Genomic DNA, 22689 nt, shown 5'->3' on the forward strand with positions numbered 1-22689 from the left:
TTTTTTTTTCGAATTTTCAAACTTTTGTAACTGTATCAGTTTTTTATCAATTTTTAGTTCTAGGGGTAGTTCTCATTAGAGCGCGTTTTCTGTCACAAATTCAAAATTTTATTAGAAACCGCTTGTTATTTAAATGTAGCCCATAAAATCAGCTTTTAGTTGATACAAAAATCACAAAAACTTGTTGACAATGACAAAAGTTATGAGTTTTTGAAAAAAAAAAGTGTTTTCGAAAAAAATTTTTTTTTGAATTTCAAGAATAAAATTTTTAGCGATTTTCGATTATTCCAATTCTTATGAACTGCAATTTTCTAGACCCAAAAAACCTGGAAAATTCAAAAAACTAAATTTCCAAGCCCCAACTTGCAGAACAAAGGAGTTATGACAGAAAGTTTCAAATTTCTCATTTCCCATGTCAACCAACCCCCATAATTTCTCATAAAAATGCATAATACAACTAATAATACGCTATTTTTTTTGTCTTGAGAAAAAGTACAATGTAATAATAATACTAATAATAATATGCATCTTCTTCTCCTTCTCATTCATTCATTCCATGTCGTTTCCCGAAAAAAATTCCGAAAGAGAAGAGCTAGAGAGTACAGTAATCTGAGAGACGCAGAGAAGAGATTCTAGGGAAAAGTCGACCGGAAGAAAATTATATGTATATTGTATGTCAAGACAAAAAAAAACATGGAAAAAATACGTAAACTGGTATTGAACAAGGATCAGAAGAGGTATATAAGACGATGACATCTTCCAGAAGAAGCATATCATTCGTTTTCTATGGTTTTCTGTACTTTTCAGTGTTTTAAGGTTTTTGATACTGTAATTTTTGATTTTAACATAAAATTTTAGTTTAGAAAACTTGAAAATTTATTTAAAAATTATTAAAAGTAACCGAAATATGAGGGTTCGAAAATTTTGAAAAAAAATTTCGAAAAGAATTTTAACCAAAAATTTAAATTACTGTAGTTCAACCAATTTTTGGAATTTTTTAATGATTTTTATACCAATCGATAGCAAATTTTATGGGCTACAAGATAATATAGCATTTTATACAAAAACCGTAACAATCTATTGAGAAAATTCGCTCCAATGAACACTAATTTTACTATCCGTTCAAAATTTTAGAATCGAAATTTCAAATTACTGTATATTTGCCAATTTTTAGACTTTATGTATGATTTTTACACCAATCGATAGCAAATATATCGGGCTATAAAATGATAACAAATTCTATTTGCAAATACTTTAACTGAACTAGGAAAATGCGCTCCAATGATAAACACTTTGAATTTTGGTTCTACGCTCATTCTGAACCTTTTTTTTTCATACGGTTTTTTTTTTCAAACGAATTCCGAAATGTTTGAATTTTGCAAAAAATATAAATCCAAAATTGTTGAAAACCCAATAAAAGTTATGAGAACGAACGAAAATTGGAATAATTAAAAATTCGAAAATTTTCAAAAAAAAATTTTTTTTTCGCATTTTTTCAAAACTTCAAGATATTGTATTTCAGCGAATTTTGATAAAATTTTGATAAATTTTATGTTAATCGATAGCAAATTTTAAGAGCTACAAGATAATATAACATTCATTACAAAAAATTTTGGCGCAACTCAGAAAAGTCGCCCTGATGATAACTACCAACTTTTTCTTCCAGCCGTGATATCTCAGCTTATTCTCGCCCGTTTTTCAACTAGTTTTTTGAGTTTTTCTTCAAATTTTAAGCACATTTTCAGCCATGACCCGTCGTGTGCTTCTTTTGTCCGCCGCTTCAGTCCTGATGGCTGCTGCCGGGTACGCCCCAGAGCCATCCTACTACAACAAGTACGGAGGATACCACAAGGCGCTGGACAAGAAGCACGGAGGGTATGAAGCCGATCAAACGGGATACGGTGGACACAACGGCATGTCGGATTACGGTAGCGATCAGGGAGCATACGGTCATTACGATGGGAAGTATGGGGAGAGTGGAAAGAAGAGCGGATCAGAGTACTACGCCAAGGGAGATGAGCATGGACATGGAGATGAGGCACATGAGAAGGGACTCAAGAAGAATGGAGGTGAGCAATTATAATTGATCTGAAAAAGGAGGTTTTGAGCTTCAAAATGAGCTCGAAATCACTTTAAAGTTCCTAAAATTAACCGAGATATGATGATTTGAAATTTTTTTTTCAATTTTTTTTTCAATTTTTCCAAAATTTCAAAAAATTATAACTTTGCTCATTTTTACCGGATTTTTATGGCTTTTAACTCAAATTAAAGCCCAGTTCTTGTTTTTTCAGAATAACAAAATTTCTTCCAAAATTGAAAAAATTCCAGATGCCTACGGTGGAAAGAAATTCTCCTACTTCACATCTGGCTCTGGACCATACGGATCCTACCAAAAGGGTTATTACGGATCCGATGGTTATGAGCACGACGATCATAAGAGCAAATATTCATCGCATAATGAGGATAATGGATTCAAGAAGGGTTATGATGGTGCTGGTGCCGGACATGATGATAAGTACACCAGTTATGATAAGGTTAGTTTTAAAAAAGTTAAAAAAAAAATTTTTTTCTGGAAAAATTTAGAACTCGCAGCTGAAAAAGTTGTGAAAAATTTAGCTAAAAAAATTTTTTTTGCTGAAAATCAAAAAAAAAAATTTCAAGAAAATTTTGAAAAATCCCAAAATTCAAAACTTTGGCGTTTTGTTCATTTTCATTCAATTTTTATGATTTTTACACCATTTGATAGCACATTTTGAGAGCTACAATTCATTAGTTGTTAACTTCTTATGAAAACCAATGTAAAAGTCAGAAAACGCGCTCCAATAACAATACCCTCTTAAATCACCTATTTTCAACGTAAAATGACTCAAAATGGTTCGAATTTGCTAAAAAATGGCTTAAAATGTCTCAAATTTATTTCAAAGCGGATTTTAAAATTTATCTATCTAGGAAACACTATATTCCAACTGAAAATCATGAAAAACTAGCTTAAAATGTGCGAAAATCCGAAAATCCCTTATTCTGAGCAAAACGTGGTCTAAAATTGCCCAAAATAGCCTAAAATTTCTGAAAATTTGCTCAAAATGTTTGAAAATTTGTTTAAAATTGTATTCTAATGTTATAAAACTTAGGTAAATAATTTTTTGGCTCAAATTTTCTGAAAAATGGCTTAAAATGTCTGAAATTATTCCAGGAAGACGGAGCACATAAGAAACATCACGAGAAGTATTACATCGGGAAGTACGGAGCCAAACAAGGCGGCTACGCCAATCACGGACACAATGAGGGATGGCAAAATCAGGCACAGAACAATAAATATGGATCCCGCGAATCTGGATCGGAGTACGGTCATCCATATTATTAGAAATTTTGAATTTTTTGAATTTTCAAATTTCCCGCCCTTTTCTTCAAGTCTTTTCGATTTTTTCCTCTCATTTTCATTGCCCAAAAATCTGTAATTTTCGATTTTTTTTCTAAAACTTTTTTTTTGACATTTTCTGGTGGAATAAAACTTTAGCTAGTCCATTTTAAAGTGATTTTGAGAAATTTGAGCAAAAAATACGGATTTTCGACGAAAAATGAACTTTTTGGGTTTTGGTCTGCTAATTATGAGAACGTAGTTTGTAGTCTAGCAGACCAAAAAGTGAAAAATCCCCAAAATGAGTGAAAAATAGTCAAAAAACGGGAAAATCAAGTTTGGGTCTGCTAATTATGAGAATGTAGTCTGTAGTCTAGCAGACCCACTTTAGAAATTTTGAAAATTTTGAGCAAAAAATACGGATTTTTAAAGAGAAACGAACTTTTTGGGTTTTGGTCTGCTAATTATGAGAATGTAGTTTGTAGTCTAGCAAACCCATACCTTGAACGGAGGACCAAAACCTAGAAAAACCCAATTTTCGCCTAAAATCCGTCATTTATGCTCAAATTTTTCAAAATCTCCAGATTGGGCCTGCTAGACTACAAACTACATTTTCAACATTAGCAGACCCAAATCACAATTTTGCTTATCGGCCAGTTTTCCGATTTTTCACTTGTGGTCTACTAATTATCAAGTTGTAGTTTGTAGTCTAGTAGGCCCGCCGAAGGGAAACTTGGGTCTGCTAGACTACAAACTACATTCTAATAATTAGCAGACCCAAACTTGATTTTCCCGTTTTTGGACGATTTTTCATTCGCTTTTGAGGATTTTTCACTTTGTTGGCCTTCTAGACTACAAACTACACTTTCAACATTAGCAGACCAAAATCTTAAAAAACACATTTTTCGCCTAAAATCAGTCATTTTTGCTAATTTTCCAAGTTTCTAAAGTGGGTCTGCTACACTACAAACTACATTCTCATAATTAGCAGACCCAAATTACAATTTTGCTCATTTTTCATCTAGAAAATTCGTTTTTTTTAAATTTTGGCTACAAAAACTACAAACTACAACTGTAAATTTATTTTTCTTTGATTTTTTTCCACTTTTCAAAATTTTTTTGCTCTTAAATCCGTCAATTTTCCGATTTTTCACTTGTGGTCTGCTAATTATCAAGTTGTAGTTTGTAGCCTAGCAGGCCCGCCGAAGGGAAACTTGGGTCTGCTAGACTACAAACTACATTCTCACAATTAGCAGACCAAAACTTGATTTTCCCGTTTTTGACGATTTTTTACTCATTTTCGGGGATTTTTCACTTTGTTGGTCTGCTAGACTACAAACTACATTTTCAACATTAGCAGACCCAAAAATCTAAAATTCATGTATTTTCAAAATTTTTCTCTAAATTTCAGATTTTCAGCTTAAAAACTCATAATATCTTCATAAAACAAAAAACCGCATGGATGAATAATCAATCAATCAATATTATAGCTATAACTGGGGCGTGATTCTACCTGGACAAAAAAGAAGCGGCGCTTCCAGAAAATTGCTCATTTTTCAGCTATTTTAGGGAAAAAACTCGGGAAATGGGGAAAAAGGGGGCGTGGCTTAGAGAAAATAATCGATTTCTAAGATTTAAGAAGAAAAAAAAAGGGGCGGGGCTTATTTCAACGGTCCGTAATTTTAAACTGGGGGAGGTAGGACAAAAAAGGGGGCGGGGCTTAAGGGAAAAATGGCTAAAAATCCATAGAAAAAAGTGAGAAAATTGTGGAATTTTTTGAGGGAAAATTGGCGGGAAATTTGAAAAATTCGAAAAATCAAAAAAAAATAAATAAATTCAATTGAATCCAAAAAGACTGTTGGCGTAGGCCATTGGTGGCAGCTTGGGGTGTGGGACGGCGTCGAATGGCGTGAAGCGGGGCTGAAAATCAATAAATCGATGAAAAATAGGTCAAAAATGACGAAAAATCGTCGGAAAATTATTTAAAAGGGTCCAAAAATCATAGAAATAGGCTGAAATCTAGAAAATCGTTCACCGAAAGATTATCCCCAGTGATCGTGATGAACGCTCCCTTGTTGTTCATTTGATCACAATAGTTGGGCGCCGAGAATACCGTATAGCACTGTCCGTTGTGATGCATTTCGTATCCTTCCGGCTTCACCTCGTGAGATCTGCAACATTTCGGATTCTCGAATTTCAGATTTTCAGCATTGATACTTACCTGACAACATATTCGATGCCATTGGCTTCACACCATTTCGCAGTGACGTCAGGTCCGAATTGGCAACCGACACCCCGTTTTGATGGACTACGACCGTCGATTGGTTGTGGGTCCGACCTGGAGACATTATTTTAATTAAAATTGCCAGTTATTGAGCAACTAAAAAAAATACATATTTTGCCTTTTTTTAATTATCAATTATCTCGATTTCTGTAAAAGATATCAAAAATCTGTAAACTGATAAAATATTTGTCATTATATCATCACCAACATTTTATCAGTTGACACATTTCTGACATCTGAGATAACTGAACCCTTAATTTTTTATGTCTGCAACGTTTTTAGAGCCTATTTTTATTTTATTCCTTAATTTTCCCTTCGTTCAAAAAACGGTGAAATGAAATTCCAGAAAAACAAAAACAATAATTTTTCAAATCGGCTCATAGATTACGGTATTTCGCTGCCCAATATCAGCATGGGGGTGTTCTAGATTTCGTAGTTTTTTGAACATTTTGAATATGTTATTTTTTGATGGAACATACAATTAGGGGCCTTAGGTTAGAGAACCCACAAAAAAAATTTCCAAAACATTTTTTTTCAAAACTTCAAATTACTGTATCTCAGCCAGTTTTCACGATACTCCGATACAACTTTCATACCAGTCGATAGCAAATTTAATCAGCTACAAGATGACCTAGATTTTTAGGGCATGACCTAATTTTTTTAGGTCATGGCCTAGATTTTTAGGGCATTCTCGCTTTTACCAAAAACTTCAAATCACTGTAGTTTAGCCAGTTTTCAGAATATCTTCAAAATTTTTACACAGTTCAATAGCAAATTGAATGAAAAATTGAAAATTCAACTCAGAAAATTCGCTCTAATGATATGTGACGTCATGCCAAAACTCACCACAACAAATCGCACATGATGCCCTCATCTGGTGGCTGACGATTTCGGTTCGTCTTCTTGATATCGTCCAGTGTGACGCCGTCCTCTTTGAATAGTCCTCCGTGGCACACCTGGAAAATGGAATTTACGACTGAAAATCGGCTAAAAATGAGCAATTTCCGCTCCAAAATGATTTAGAATGCTCCAGAATTCATTCTAGATCATTCTGGAGCATTTTTGGGCTCCAAATTACTGATTTTAAGCTCGAAACCATTCTAGAGCATTCCGAGCACGAAAAAGCCGATTTTCAGCCGAATTTTCAGCCATTTTTGACCTAAAATGCCGCCAAAATCACTTAGAACGACTAGAAATCATTCTGGAGCATTCTGGAGCATTTTTGTGCATTTTGAACTCCGAAAATTCCGTTTTCTGCCGAATTTTCATCATTTTCGGTCTAAAATGCTCCAAAATGACCTCAGAATGTTCAGAAATCATTCGAAAACAGCAGTCTGGTGCATTCTGGAGCATTTTGAGTCATTTTTGAGCATTCTGAGCTCCTCAAGACTATATTTTCGGCGCTTTGGAAGCTTATTTTTGGCTAAAATGAGTAGAAATCACTCTGGAGCATTCTAGGCTCAAAATCACTCATTTTTGCTTAATTTTTTTCCAGAAAATCGCATTTTAAAGCATTTTTAGTCATTTTTGAGTATTCTGGGCTTCAAATTGCAGATTTTTGGGATATTTTCGACTTAAAATGATCAGAAATCATTCTGGAGCATTTTAGGTGATTTTTGAGCGTTCTGAGCTTGGAAAAGGTCTATTTTCTGAATAATTTTCGTTTTTTGGTCTAAAATGACCCGAAATGATTATGGAGCATCTTGGGCTCATTTTCTCTCTTTTGAAGCCTTTTTCGAGCTTAAAATGAGCTCAGAAATGCCTAGTTTCAATGAAATCCTTTATTTTTCGTTCGAAATAAGCTCCCTCCAAAATTACTGATTTAAAGCCTATTTTCGACTTAAAATGATCAGAAATCATTCTGGAGCATTCTGAGCTCGAAAAAGTCGATTTTCAGCCGAATTTTCATCATTTTTGACCTGAACTGCCGCCAAAATCACTTAGAATGACTAGAAATCCTTCTGGAGCATTCTGAGCTCAAAATCACTCATTTTTGCTCAATTATCTCTCGAAAAACTCACAAAAATCTTCTGGTTAATCAAATGACACAGCGGCAGCCAACAGAACGTCTCCGTGAACATGTCGCTCATTTGTTGAGTGTACTTCGCCTTGACTTCTCCCTCGAATCCGTACATTTTGTTCATCACATCCGACTCGTGGTTGCCACGTGACATGAAGAAATGGTTGGGATAGAGCAGTTTGAAGCCGATCATCGTGAAAATCGTCTCGACGGAAAATGAGCCACGGTCCACGAAGTCGCCGTTGAATAGCTGCAAAAATGAGCAATTATTTGAAATTTCTAGTTGAAAATTGGGCGAAATTTTGCAATTTTGAGCCCAGAAATGCCCAGAATGTTCTGGAACTCTCTAGAATGATTTCTGAACATTTTGAGTCAAAAATGAGCTATAAAATCTAGAAATATAGATGATTAGAGCTAAAAATGCTCAAAAATCGACTGAAAATAGCTCTTTTTTGAGTCAAAATTAAGATTTCTAAGCTCAATTTGTGGATCAAAATGACTCATTTAAAGCCGATTTTCATCATTTTCAGCTCAAAATGAACAGAAATCATTTCAGAGCAGTGTGGGTCATTTTGGAGCATTCTTGGCTCTTGCATAGCTAGATTTTCGAATTTTAAAGCATATTTTCAGCATTTCTGGCTCAAAACGTCTCATCGTAAGGTGGTTCTTACGATTTTCGGCTGATAATGACATCCCTAGAGCATTCGGGAGCATTCTCGGCTCGAAATGACTGATTTTCAGCATTTTTGACTCGAAATGAAACAGAAATCATTCTAGAGTATTCTGGGCTCATTTGTTGAGCATTCTGTGCCTCAAATGATTCATTTTGAGCCAAATTTAATCATGATTGCCTTGAAATTGCTCATTTTCAGCAGTTTTTCACTATTTTTGGCTCAAAACGAACAGAAATCATTCTGGAGCATTCTAGAGCTTCTAGGGTCATTTTTGAGCAATTTCAGCTCATAATGACTCATTTACAGCTGATTTTTGGAGCATTCTGAAGCATTTTTGAGCATTCTGGACTCGAAATGGCTCTCGTTGGGTCGTTTTTCATCATTTTTAGCTTAAAATGAGCATAAATCATCCTAGAGCGTCTAGGGTAATTTTTGAGCATTCGAAGCTCAAACTGACCCATTTACAGCTGATTTTGGGCCAATTTTCACTAATTTTAGCTTTAAATTGCTCATGTTCAGCCGATTCTTCTCGTTTCCAGCTCAAAATGAATAGAAATCACTCTAGAGCATTTGGGCTCATTTTTGAGCATTCTGGAGCATTCTAGAGCTTTCTGGGCTCAAAACGGCTCATTTTCAGCCCAATTTCCATCATTTTAGGCACAAAATTATGCATTTTCAGTCAATTTTCAGCATTTTTGGCTCAAACTAAGCATAAATCATTCTGGAGCATTTTTGAGCATTCTAGATCATTTTTGAGCTTTCTGGTCCTCATTTTCAGCCAATTTTCAGCATATTTAACCCCAAATCGCTCAATTTCAGCCAATTTTCGCCGTTCAAACTCACATAAGGATTCGTCTCGCTGGGCATTCCGTTGATCTCGAAAATGTTGCACAAATCGTAGAATTGTCCATGAACATCGCCACAAATCGTGAATTTCTTCCCAGCGGGTACCGTAATCTCGACCATCGTCGGCAGCTCTTTCACATAGTTGTAGAAGTCGAGGAGCATTTTAAACGCGTACTTTTTGTGCAACTTCTTCTGATCCTTGAATTTCGAGATGAGTTCCAGCATGAATTCTTTGGTGATCTGCAAAAAATTCGGGGGGTTTTGGGGTCATTTTTGGGGTATCATTCTAGAGCATTCCGGATCATTTTTGAGCATTTCTAGCTCCAAAAATGCCTAAAAATGTCAATTTTTGAGCTATTTCCGCCTAAAATCTAGCCAAAATCGCCCTAGTACCTTCTCTCCCAAATGCGGTCCCTCGTAGCTGTCCTCAATGGCGATCGCATTGATATCCAACGTCTCGGCGACAGTTTTCTTATCATGGTCCACAGAGATGGCGGCCAGGAAGTTCTGACGACGCACGATTTTTTGGCACTCCTCGAATTTCGATTTCGCGTCTTTATCGTTCGGAACCACCTGGAAATTATGGATTTTTAGGGTTGAAAATGGCTGGAAATCGTGTTTTAGGGATGAAAATGGATGAAAATTGTTTTTGTTCGAAAAAACAGTCACAAATCTCGTTTTTCAGCAATTTTCAGCTCAAAAATCGCTATTTTCAGTGATTTCGCCGGTCAAAATTGATAAATGTTGAGATTTTCAGCCAAATTTCAGCTATTATTTGGGAATTTTAGGTCGGAATTCAGCATTTTCAGCTATTCTTGGGTCAAAAATCATCAATTTCCAGCCAAAATTTTCGGATTTTCAGCCATTTTCAGCTCGAAAATCGGTATTTTCGGTTATTTTTAAGGGTAGGGAATGCTAATTTTCAGAGTTTCTTGATTTTTAAAGCTAAAAATATCGATTTTCAGTCATTTTCAACTCGAAAGTCGGCAATTTTAGTGATTTTTGGGGTCAAAATCATCAATTTTAAGCCATTTTCAGCTCGAAATGAGCCAATTTTGAGTCAAAAATCGATTTTTTCTACAGTAATTTTAATGTCAAAAATGAATTAATATCGCTAAATTTTCAAATTTTCAGCCAAATTTGGGGTTAAAAATGGCTGAAAATCGCATTTTTCGAGATTAAAATGGCTCAAAATGGCCTGAAATTAGTCCAAGTAGGTCAAAAATGGCTATTTTTGTTTGAAATTCGAATAAACTCTTTCAAGACGAATTTTCTTCAAATTTCTCGAATTTTGGCTCAATTTTCCTGGATTTTTTCGTTTTTTGTCACAAAAGGGGGGCTGAAAATCGCATTTTTCTAGCTGAAAATGGCTGAAAATAAGCTAAAATAGGTCAAAATTAGCCAAAGACAGTTCTAGACGAATTTTCTCCGAATTTCCAGATTTTTTGCTTTTTTCCACTGATTTGTTAGCTGGAAACGGCTTAAAAGTGACTGAAACAGGTCAAAATCGGTTAAAAATTGCAATTTTAGCTTGAAATTCACATAAACTCGCCCTAGACCAATTTTCTCCAAATTTCCCGATTTCCCGGTCATTTTTCTTGGATTTTTATCCCAAAACCAACCTTAACAACAGCCTGATAATCAGCCAACGCCTTCCGGAACCTTCCAAGAGCCATATTGGCCGTAGCCCTGCGATAGAAGCCTTTGACGTAAGATGGATCAATGGAAATGGCGTTATCAGCATCTTCCAACGCTGATCCGTACAATTCCTTTTTCAAATAGGCCTGAGCGCGATTTCCATACAACACAGCGGTTGGATGAAGCTCAATGGCCACGGAATACAGGTCGGCGGCCACATCGTAGACTTGGTCTGAAAAAAAGTGAAAAAATCGAGTTTTAGGACCAAAAATGGCTATTTTTAAGCCGTTTATCGGCATTTTTAGGCCCTAAACCCTCTAAAAATACCTTTAAAGAACTGATTCGCCTCGTCCTTGATCATGCCCGCCTTCTCCTTATCATTTTCGTAATTTTTCTCCTCGATGGACTCTAACACCGTCGCCACTATATCGTCTGTTAATGTGGCGGTCATTCTGCAAAAATTAAACCTGATTTTAGGAAAATTGAGCGAGTTTTGAATTTTTTACAACAAAATCAAAATTTGAAAAATTTAGGCCCGATTTTTCGACACTTTCCCAGAGGTTTCGCAAGGGAATGGGTGTTTTATCGAGTCGGAAATTATAAAATTCATTAAAAATTCGAAAAATTCGAAAAAATAAGAAAAAAATTGAAGATTTTAGGGCGATTTCCGGTGGACATAGACTTTCTGGATGCCTCGGCTCTTGGTGTGGATTTACGGTAAACCGGGCGCACAGGCGGGATAGCGGAGTGTCGTTGTATTCTAATTTTCTAGGATTTCTAGCTGATTTCAAGCAATAAACAATTTAAACATAGGTTTAAAATGTGTAGAATTTCAATTTTCATCTTTTAAAATTTTAAAAACGATGATTCAACCTCATTTCACACATAAATTTTGCTTTTCAGCTCCGGGGTAGATTTACGCTAAACCGGGCGCACTAGCCGGGATATGCGGAGTGTCGTTGTCGGCTCGTGATTTTTTCGTCATTTTCAACATTTTCAGACCCTATTTCCGGCTAAATTCCCGGAATTTTTCGAATTTTTCTATGTCAAAATTGGGCGGAGCCACTGCGAGAGTCGTCAAAGGTGCTCTTAAAGCCAGGCAAACCAGGTAGGCTTTGAAAAAAAATCAAAAATTGAAATTTTTTTTGAAAAAGTTTCAGAGCGGCTCTCACACTGACAAATGAGGCGGTGAGCAGAATAAGAGTTCTGCTGGCACAACAAAACAATGCAAATGCGCTGAAAGTAGGGAAATTTTTTTAAAAATTCTGGAAAGTTTGATTTTTCCAGATCGGAGTCCGCCAAAAAGGCTGTAATGGGTTGACGTATACACTGGAATATGCCCGGGAAAAGCAGAAATTTGATGAAGAAGTTGAGCAGGTGGATTTTTCAAAATTTCTGAAAAAAAATCTGAAATTTTTTTTTTTTGAGCTGAAAATTCTGAAAATTCAATTTTTCGCTAAAAATCGAGTTTTTAGAGCCAAATTTCGCTGTTTTGAGCAAAAAATAATGTTTAAACTACTGAAAATAAGCTCAGAAAGCTGGAATTTGAAAATTTGTTTTTGAAAAAATTGAAAAAAATTTTTCTTCAAACATTTGATTTGTAGCCAATTTTTGTCATTTAAAAGCTGAAAATAATGCTGAAAATGCTGAAAATGTGCTCAGAAAGCTGGAATTTTCGAAAAAATTTTTGCAATTTTTCCAAAAAATCGATTTTTCTGGTTTAAAAAAATTCCAAAATCCAATTTTTTTGGCTCAAAAAAATCCCGAAAATTCAAATTTTCAGCCTAAAAATGTTATAAAAATTCTCAATAAGCTGTCAGAATCGTTTGAAAAATTTTTTTTTTTTTAATTAGGCACCGCAATGAAAGGGGGCGGGGCGACCAAATTTTTCTCCCCTTTTCAGAAATCCATCTTTGAAGGCTTGTACCGGGCGTTAGAAACCCATTATTTTTTTGGTGAGAACTTGTCCCTATGTAATCGACTACGCTGAATCCAATGAAATTATCAGTTCTTCGATAACTTTATTATTTTGATTCGAAAACTTCGAAAAATAGAAGTGGGACTGACAAAGTGGACTAAAAGTGTTGGATGGAAGTTCGCGCCATTAGATTTTTTAATGGATTCTGATAGTTTTTGAACTGGGGGATTGGATTTTGAAATAAAATCAAAATTCTAACGACGCCCTTGTTTCACAATTTTCAGCCAAAGTTCCAGCTAAAATAAATAAAAAATTTCAGCGATGACCCCAATTTTTTTTTGCATATTATGGTAAAACTAAGTCTTGTGTATACTTCTGCCAATTTTCAGAAAGATTGAATACCTCTAAGTAGTTTTGATACTCATCCGAAAATTCCAAACTTTCAAAATTTTCAGTTTTTGGAAGTTTTGAAGGTGACACAGGTGAGCGCCACCGATTTTCTTTTCACCATAAGATTCTACGCAAAATTTGCCACTAAGAGCAATTATAATTAAAAAATTCTATCGACGCCCTTAATGTGTTATACGTCTGTTTCCTTATCTATCATGGAACAACTTGTAAAAAATAGGAAAGAGGCAACACCGGAAGGAGACGGCAGGCAATGAAAAGTCGTCCTTTCCTCACTCTCATCTATTGCTTCCAAGAGAAGTGCAGCGGTGGCAGACTGGTTAGTGGGCGCGCGCACCGATCTGAAGACCGAAGTTCGCATCTCCCATGGGGTTTTTTTGTTTTTTTTTTCCTTTTTTCAATGGGCCACGGTGTTTGCACAAAACATCAATAAATTATAGTAAAATTTTGAAGTCTGAATGTTATAAACTTATTCTTTTCGTTTTTTTACCCTAAAAACTGCTTTTCCGACAAACCAAGATGCGATTTTGATGAAAAAACAGCGCTCGGAATAGCGCCACAATGAAACCGCGCCGCAGCTAAGCCCCGCCCACTTTTCTGCGCACCGCAAAAAAATGAGGAGAAATTCAGTACATTGAGGTCTGGTATAAAAGGGGCTGTAACTCGGGATTGAATGAAGATTTTTCCCTGAAATTTAGGGAATGGACTTCTATAAAGTAGGAGAATACAATCCAACAATAAAAACTGGGAAAAGTCTATTTTGAAAATTTTGTTGTGGTGCCTATTTTTAATTCAAAAATTTCAAATTTTTAGGTCAAAAAATTGATTTTCCAGCTCAAAAAATCCCCAAAAAATCACATTTGCTATCTCAAAAAATTCAGAAATTTTCAAATTTTCTGGCTCAAAAACCGTTAAAATTCAAATTTTGGCTCAAAAAATCAATTTTCCAGCTCAAAAACTTCCATTTTGCAGGACGGAATCAAAGTTTGGTCGAGCCCAAAGCCCAATTATCACTGCTGGGCTCCGAAATGGACTATGTCACTGATAAGCTCTCGTCGGAATTCGTTTTTCGAAATCCCAACATTAAAGGAACGTGCGGATGTGGCGAATCGTTTAGCATCTGAAACACGATTGCTCAGCTTAATTTTTTGTCTGAAAATCAGAATTTTCAAAACTAGAACGTGTACATTTTTGATTTACTAGAGAGAGAATAAAAATTGGTAGATTTTTTCCAATTTTAATCCCAAAAATGTGTTAAAATGAGCAAAAATGAATGAAAATCGTCAAAAAACGAGAAAACTATAGAAATTTTGAAAATTTTGAGCAAAAAATACGGATTTTTAACGAAAAATGAACTTTTTGGGTTTGGGTCTGCTAATTATGAGAATGTAGTTTGTAGTCTAGCAGACCCACAGTCTAGCAGGCCAACAAAGTGGAAAATCCCCAAAATGAGTGAAAAATGGTCAAAAAACGGGAAAATCAATGTTGGTCTGCTAATTGTGAGAATGTAGTTTGTAGTCTAGCAGACCCACACCTTGAACGGAGGACCGAAACCTAACCCAACTCAATTTTCGCCTAAAATCCGTTTTGCTCAAATTTTCCAAAATCTCCCGATTGGGCCTGCTAGACTACAAACTACATTTTCATAATTAGCAGACCAACACCTGATTTTCGCGTTTTTTGACCATTTATCACTCAGAATTCCACCACAGTGGTGATGATATCAGATCTGACGGTCTACTGGGCGTTGTCTTTGATTTTTTTTTCACTTTTCAAAACTTTTGCTCTTAAATCGGTCATTTTTCCGATTTTTCACTTGTGGTCTACTAATGTTGAAAATGTAGTTTGTAGTCTAGCAGACCAACAAAGTGAAAAATCCCCGAAAATGAGTGAAAAATCGTTCAAAAACGGGAAGATCAAGTTTGGGTCTGCTAATTGTGAGAATGTAGTTTGTAGTCTAGCAGGCCAATATATAGAAAAATATCAATAAAAATAGGAAAAAATCGCCAATTTTCAAATTTTTTGGCGATTTTTTAATTGAAAAAAAAATTACAAAAAAAGAGGATTTTTTTTGGGAAATTCCAAATTTTTGGAATTGAAAAAAAAAATTCTGGAAAAAATGAGACAAGAGTGGGGATGGCAACATGATGTGTATCGGTGTATTAAGGAGGAGGAGATGAAAATGGCTGTAAATTGCTGAAAATTTGGGAATTTGGAGCTTTAAAAATTCGAAAAAAAATCAGAAATTTAGAATTTTTCAAAAAAAAAAAAAATTGCACAAAAAATATAAATTTCTAGCCGAAATTTCAATTTTAGGACTAAAAAAAAAATCAAGAATTTCGGGAAAAAAAATGGCTGGCTGAAATTATGAAAACTTCGATCAGAAATTAGCAGTTTTTCAGTTTTTTTCTCCAAAAAAGAAAAAATTGATTTTCAGCCAAAAATTCAATTTTTTAAAGCTGAAATTCAGCATTTTTAGTAGTTTATTTTTCCGAATTTTTAGGGGAAAAATGAGCAATTTTCAGCCTCAAATTTCAAATTTTTCAGGCTGAAATTCGAAATTTTAGCCCTGAAAATCGCAAAATTTCATTCGAAAAAATCCGATTTTCAGACAAATTTCTAGCTAAAAAAAATCGATTTTCAGCAAATTTTTCCAGCCAAAAACAATGAAAATGAGTAGAAACTATCGAAATAAATATAGATCAAAATTGGCTGGAAATTGTAAAATTTCAGCCAGAAATTACGAAAAAAGGATGATTTGGGGGGGGAAATTAGAGTAAAAATAGAAATTTTCAGCCATTTTTCCAATCAAAAATAGGTAAAAACCAGAGGAAAATTTAAGAAAATAAACAAAAACAACTGCAAATAATGATTTTCAGACAAAAAATAACAAGCAAAAATTGGGGGGAGAATTAGAGTAAAAAGAGCGATTTTCAGCCAATTTTCAGCCAAAAAAATGGATAATTCAGGTGAAAATAGGTGCAAATAACGAAAAAATAGATCGATTTTCAGGCAATTTTTGGGGGAATTTTCAGCCAAACTAGGTTAAAAATTGGGGAACAAATAGAGTAAAAATGACGATTTTCAGCCATTTTTCATCGGATTTTCAGCCAAAAATCAGTTCAACGCAAAGAATTTGTGGTTGGCGACGTCTTCGAACGATGGACGGAGCTCTGGATCGAGAATGAGCACGTATTTGAGCATTTCGAAGAGGGGAATCGCCTCGAAATCGAATTTCTTCAAATTCATGTGCAATGGGACGGTGGGCTCGAACTTCTTGGCGGTTCGCTGGAGGATCCCGTTGTCTTTACGGACATGATCCGAACTGAAAATATCGATTTTCAGCCAATTTCAGAGTCATTCTCAGCTCGAAAATCGGCATTTTTAGTGCTTTTTGGGGTCAAAATCATTGATTTTCAGCCAATTTCAGAGTCATTTTCAGCTCAAAAATCGGAATTTTTCGGCTTGAAAATGTTAATTTTCAGATTTTCTCGACTTTTTACAGTCGAAAATCTCGATTGGCAGCCATTTTCAGCTCGAAAATCGCCATTTTTTGGTGATTTTTGGGGTCAAAATATTGATTTTTTGTCAACTTCAGCTCGAAAATCGGCATTTTCAGTGATTTTTTGGGCTAGACAAACCTAATTTTCAGATTTTTTAAACTTTTTACAGCTAGAAATATCGATTTTCAGCCATTTTCAGCTCGAAAATCGACTTTTAAAATCATTTTTAGAGTCGAAAGCCTCGTTTTTCTGCCAATTTTGAGTCAAAAATCGATCTTTTCAGTGATTTTGTCGGTAGTGATTTTTGGGTCAAAATCATCAATTTACAGCCAAAAATTTTGCAGATTTTCGATGTTTAGGCATTTTTCTTTCAATTTCCACCCTAATTTCAGCTAATTTCAGCGGTTTTGGATCGAAAATTCTAGATTATTGCCATTTTTAGGTCAAAAATCAATTTCCAGCCAAAATTTCCAGATTTTCAGCATTTTCAGCTCGAAAATCGACTTTTAAAATCACTTTTAGAGTCAAAAATATCGATTTTCAGCCATTTTCAGCTCACAAATCGACTTTTAAAATCATTTTTAGAGTCGAAAGCCTCGTTTTTCTGCCAATTTTGAGTCAAAAATCGATCTTTTCAGTGATTTTGTCGGTAGTGATTTTTGGGTCAAAATCATCAATTTACAGCCAAAAATTTTGCAGATTTTCGATGTTTAGGCATTTTTCTTTCAATTTCCACCCTAATTTCAGCTAATTTCAGCGGTTTTGGATCGAAAATTCTAGATTATTGCCATTTTTAGGTCAAAAATCAATTTCCAGCCAAAATTTCCAGATTTTCAGCATTTTCAGCTCGAAAATCGACTTTTAAAATCACTTTTAGAGTCAAAAATATCGATTTTCAGCCATTTTCAGCTCACAAATCGCCATTTTCAGTAATTTTTTGGGCTGGAGAATCGTAATTTTCAGATTTTCAGATTGATTTTCAGCCTTTTTTAGATCAAAATTCAGCATTTTCAACCAAAAAATCGGCATTTGCAGCGATTTTTTGGGCTAGAGAATCGTAATTTTCAGATTTTTCTGTCTTTTTACAGCTAAAAATATCGATTTTCAGCCATTTTCAGCTCAAACATTGCTATTTTCAGTGATTTTGTCGGTCAAATTGATCAATTTTGAGATTTTCAGCCAAATTTCAGCTATTTTTTGGGGATTTTGGATCGAAAAATTCAGCATTTTTAGCTATTCTTGGGTCAAAAATCGTCAATTTCCAGCCAAAATTTCAGCTATTTTTAATGGTTTTTGGATCAAAAATCGTTATTTTTAGCTATTTTCTAGGTCAATAATCAGTATTTTTACTCATTTTTCGATTTTTTCGCGGTCCAAAATTATCAATTTTCAGCCAATTTCAGCCAAATTTCCAGTTTTACCCATGCAGAAGAGCCTTCCGGAACATGGCACGATTCACAAACTGTCCCACGACTCTCTGCATCATTTCGAATTGCGTCGCTTCGGAACTCTCGTCGTCTGTCCCGTAGAACAGCAACATCCCCGTGTACATCTCAGCCATCAGGGCACCGAATGACCAGACGTCTGATTTCGTACTGTATGGGAGACCTGGAAATGATAGAAATGAGCTGAAAATAGACGAAAATGGACCAAAAATCATGTAAAATGGTCCAAAAATTATGAAAAATGGACCAAAAATCATGTAAAATGGTCCAAAAATTATGAAAAATGGACCAAAAATCATGTAAAATGGTCCAAAAATTATGAAAAATGGACCAAAAATCATGTAAAATGGCTCAAAAAAAATTTTTTTGTCGGATTTTTTCCATGATTTTTGGTTCATTTTTGATCCATTTTTAACTATTTCTGACTATTTTCGAAAAATATTTTTGACGATTTTCAGCGTTTTTCACATTTTCTATAGATTTTCGACCACTTTCTACGATTTTTGACGGTCTTAAAACCGCATTTTCAGCAGTTTCAGACCCATTTCGAGCGATTTTTGAGGTTCGAAAATTTAAAAATAGCGGTTTTTTGTGATTTTTGGACCATTTTTCATGATTTTACAGTCATTTTCCATAATTTCTAGTCATTTTTCATGATATTCGGACCATTTTGCATGATTTTCAGACTATTTTTATTGATTTTAAACCGTATTTTTGGTCCATTTTTCATTATTTTCGGGTCATTTTACATGATTTTTGACCCTTTTTCATGATTCTTTGAAAATTTTTCATGATTTTTGGCTTATTTTTCATGATTTTTGGGTCATTTTCCATAATATTTGGTATATTTCTTACCAATGAAAACCTCGGGCGCCCTGTAATTCTGTGTCTGCACCACCGTCGGCTTCACATCGCTCTCAAACTCTTTATGGAATTTCGAGCATCCAAAATCGCCAATTTGAATCTTCGTGTCCTTCATTTCGATCGCCAAATGCCTATTTCTCAAATACCGGATATCAAATGCGCCATTTTCCACAAAATACACATTTTCCGGCTTGATATCCAGGTGATAGATCCCTAGAATGTCCAAATGGGCGAGCGCGGAAACCATTTGACGTCCGATATCACGAATTTGGGGAATTGGGAAGGTGCTGCCTAGTGTGTCGGGGCGTTGGTAGGCTTCCGCTTCTGAAAAGTTGAAATTTTAGAGAAAAAATGAACATTTTAGGCCGAAAGAGCTGAAATTTCAAGCTGAAACTATCAAAATCGAGTTTCCCATGCCTTTTTACCCCTGGACATCAATTTGCAGCTCTCTAGCTAAAAAAACAAAAAAAAAAAAACAAATTGTCGTAAGGTATGGTGTCTGGTCTGGACCTCCTTGGTGTTTGCGGATCAGGCACCTAATTTTACGACATTTTGAGCTAGAAAACTGAAAATTGGTGTCCAGAGGTAAAAAGGCATGGGGAACTCGATTTTGATAGTTTCAGACTTTAATTTTGACTCTGAATTTTTGAAAATAGCATTTTTTTATTTTCAAAATGGGAATTTGGGCCTGAAACTATCAAAATCGCGTTTCCCATGCCTTTTTACCTTTGGTCGCCAATTTCCAGCTTATTAGCTCGATTTGTCGTAAAATGTAGTGTCTGGTCTGTGATCTACTCGGTGTTTGCGGACCAGGCACTTAATTTTACGACAAATTTTACGACACGGTCTGCAAACACTAAGTAAGTGCAGACCAGACACCTAACACATTGAGCTAGAGAGCTAAAAATTGTTGTCCAGGAGTAAAAAAGCATGGGAAACTCGATTTTTACATTTTCAGACTGAAATTCTGAGCTTGAAAGTCTGAAAATCGTGATTTTTGACATGTAAAACTTTATTTCAGGGGGTCCGAATTGAGTTTCTCATGCTTTTTTACCCCTAAAACCCTCTTTTCAGCGTGAAATGTGATGCACTGTCTGCAAACACTGTGTAGATCAAAGTGTTTGCAGACAATGCACCGTATTACACGACAAGTTAAGCTAGAGAACTGAAAATTGGTGTCCAGGGGTAGAAAAGCGTGAAAAACTCGATTTTGACTACCTCAGACCCAAATTCTGACCCTAGAACCTAGAAAATTGTTCTTTTTTATTTTCAAGGTTCCAGGGTCAAGATTTGCGTCTGAAACTTTCAAAATCGAGTTTCCCATAACTTTTTACCCCCGGAAGCCAATTTTCAGCCGTTTAGCTCAATTTGTCGTAAAATTTAGTGTCTGGTCTGCACCTCCGTGGTGTTTGCGGACAAGACACGAAATTTTACGACAATTCGATTGAAAAAGCTGAAAATTGGTGTCCAGGGGTAAAAAAGCACGAGAAACTCGATTTTGATAGTTTCAGAAAGCGAATTTAGCTGAAAATTTGGTTTTTGGCCGTTTTTATCTGAAAAACTAATTTTTTGGGGTTTCCAAAGTAAAAAAGTGATCTGAAACTACTTCAAGTCGAGAACTGGTCAAAAATTAGCCTCTGGAAGCTTAAGATGGTCCAAAATTGCCTTAAAATGACTCAAAATAGGTCTAACATTGTCCAAAGCAGTTTGAAACTCCCAGAAATCAAACAAGCTCAAAAATAGGCCAAAACAGCCCGAAAATAGCCTGAAAACCACTTTTCCAGCCTGAAATTCGCTGATTTTCACGATTTTCAGCTCGAAAACCCCTGATTTCCAGTCATTTTCTGCCAAAAGCCGTACTTGCTATGACGTCCAGGAGAGATGGTCCGAGACAATTCGTGAATAGCACATTTCCAGTGCAAAACGGCGGTGGATCCAGCACTTTCTCCACCGATATCAATTGCAGTATGTTCTCATGTGGACACGTGGCAATTTTCTCGAGAATCTGAAAATTCAGATTTTACGGATTTGAGACCTTAAAACTCTTTCTAGAGCATTTTCAGCTGACAAATTCGAATTTTCAGCTAGAAATTGACCTGGAAATCAGCTTTTAGCGCGAAAAATTGATTAAAAAATTTTTGAAAAAACATTTTTTTTTGAATTTTTTCCGAAAATTTTTTTTTGAAAAATTTCGCTCTTAAACCCGTTTTCCGGGTATTTCGACTGTGAAAATCACGAATTTTCAGATATTTGTGCCTTAAAACGCACATGAAGCTCGATTTTCCAGATGTCCGGCGGCTCGTCGGTCTTCTTCATCATTTTGGCGGCTAACTTCCGCTTTTTCTGAAAATTTCAAACTTTTTCAACGATTTTCAGCATTCTACCTCATCAAACACTTCGAAAACGATGCCGAACACGCCTTCGCCGAGCACTTTCTGGACGTCGTCTGAAAATTTTTTTTTTCAATTTTTTTGAATTTTTTCGGTCTAAAAATTTACATTTTCGCCCATTTTCCAGTTTCAGCTTTTTATATTTTTTTATTTCATCCTTAAACGCGATCCGGACGTCTTCTACTTGCGGTTCTCGGTCTTTTTTCACTTCTTCCTCGTTTTTGGCGATTTTTTTGGCTTTTGGACAGCCAGATTCGCTTGTTTTAATGCGTTTCATCTGAAAAATCGCAATTTTTAACCTAAGAAACCAAAAAAATCGAGAAAGAATGGCCAAAAATGATGAAAATCGGTCAAAAACTGAGTGAAAAAAACCAAAAATTGAATTTGAAATTCAAATTTTAAAGGCGCACAGGCGAAAATTTTCGAGGAGTCTTACCACGAATACCGTAGCTGATTGTTGTTTTTATTGTTTTTTGCTAATTTTTGATGATTTTCAACGGTTTTTTTGCTGAAAAAACTTTTAAATAATTTGCAAATTTTTTGCAATTAAAAAAATTTTCAAACCTAAAAACCATAAAAATCGCCTTAAAATTAAAAGGGTACTGTATTAAAGGCGCAACACCCAAATTTTTTTTGATGAGTTTTAGTTTTTTGCTCATAACTTTGCTCAAAATGCACCGATTTTGATGATTCTTTTTTCATTGGATAGGAAATTTAATTTCCTATGGAATGATTTGTGAAATTATGCATTTTAGTGCTGATTTAATATTCTTAGATAGAAAAAACGCTGAAACAACTTAAAAATCGGTGTAACTCGAGTCTTACTGTATGGATTTTGCTGAAACTCGGTTTGCCTAATAGGAAATTCAAACTTAAAGCGTTTTCAACATTTTCCCCCGAATTCCAAACTTCTTTTGTTCTCGTTTTCCCCATTCAAAAGAATATTCAGGTTGTTCCCAGGGGAGGAGAAAACTTTTGTGTATAAAGTATGTGTATAAGCATTCCCCCCTCTGTGTGTGTGTAAAAAGATCGTGATGATTCTGTCAAACGAGCTGTCATCTGGAGGAAGAAGAAGAAGAAGAAAATGGGGAAGAAGAAAAAGAAAAGAGCATATACTCATATCCATAGTTTTTTTTCAAGCTCTCCGTATGCGCGTTCCAGAATTTTCTCCCTTTTTTTAAACTAAAAATTTGTAAGAAAGCACCGTAACCTAAAAAAAATCTAGCTTAGAATTAGAATTTCCGTTTGCAATGATGAAAAGTGAGCAATTTCCAAGGTTCAAAAATAAAATTTGGCGCTGAAACTATAAAATTCGAGTTTCCCATCGCTTTTTACCCCTGG

General features: G+C 35.2%; 4 protein-coding genes across 4 annotated transcripts; 2 read left to right on the forward strand and 2 right to left on the reverse strand.

Moving 5' to 3' along the window:
- Positions 1-1747: 1747 nt before the first annotated feature.
- CBG20527 lies at positions 1748-3364 on the forward strand (the record flags this gene model as incomplete). Its single annotated transcript, XM_002647724.1, has 3 exons — positions 1748-2069; positions 2329-2534; positions 3194-3364. 3 exons carry the CDS (start codon positions 1748-1750, stop codon positions 3362-3364), a joined length of 699 nt encoding a protein of 232 aa, XP_002647770.1.
- Positions 3365-5194: 1830 nt separating this feature from the next.
- Cbr-pph-5 lies at positions 5195-11271 on the reverse strand (the record flags this gene model as incomplete). The annotated part of the gene is made up of 9 exons (XM_045238511.1): positions 5195-5278; positions 5394-5529; positions 5580-5696; positions 6489-6598; positions 7664-7912; positions 9180-9422; positions 9576-9755; positions 10805-11052; positions 11148-11271. The coding sequence occupies 9 exons, from the start codon at positions 11269-11271 to the stop codon at positions 5195-5197; spliced, it is 1491 nt and encodes a 496-aa protein (XP_045097071.1).
- A 592-nt stretch (positions 11272-11863) lies between these two features.
- On the forward strand, positions 11864-14270 carry CBG20529 (the record flags this gene model as incomplete). Its single annotated transcript, XM_045238512.1, has 4 exons — positions 11864-11928; positions 11981-12062; positions 12108-12197; positions 14097-14270. 4 exons carry the CDS (start codon positions 11864-11866, stop codon positions 14268-14270), a joined length of 411 nt encoding a protein of 136 aa, XP_045097072.1.
- Positions 14271-16263: 1993 nt separating this feature from the next.
- On the reverse strand, positions 16264-21625 carry CBG20530 (the record flags this gene model as incomplete). The annotated part of the gene is made up of 6 exons (XM_045238513.1): positions 16264-16471; positions 18071-18257; positions 18950-19282; positions 21223-21301; positions 21343-21404; positions 21457-21625. The coding sequence occupies 6 exons, from the start codon at positions 21623-21625 to the stop codon at positions 16264-16266; spliced, it is 1038 nt and encodes a 345-aa protein (XP_045097073.1).
- Positions 21626-22689: the final 1064 nt, after the last annotated feature.

The sequence above is a fragment of the Caenorhabditis briggsae genome (assembly GCF_000004555.2).
Source record: "Caenorhabditis briggsae complete genome, chrV, whole genome shotgun sequence".
NCBI classification, from domain to species: Eukaryota; Metazoa; Nematoda; class Chromadorea; order Rhabditida; family Rhabditidae; genus Caenorhabditis; species Caenorhabditis briggsae.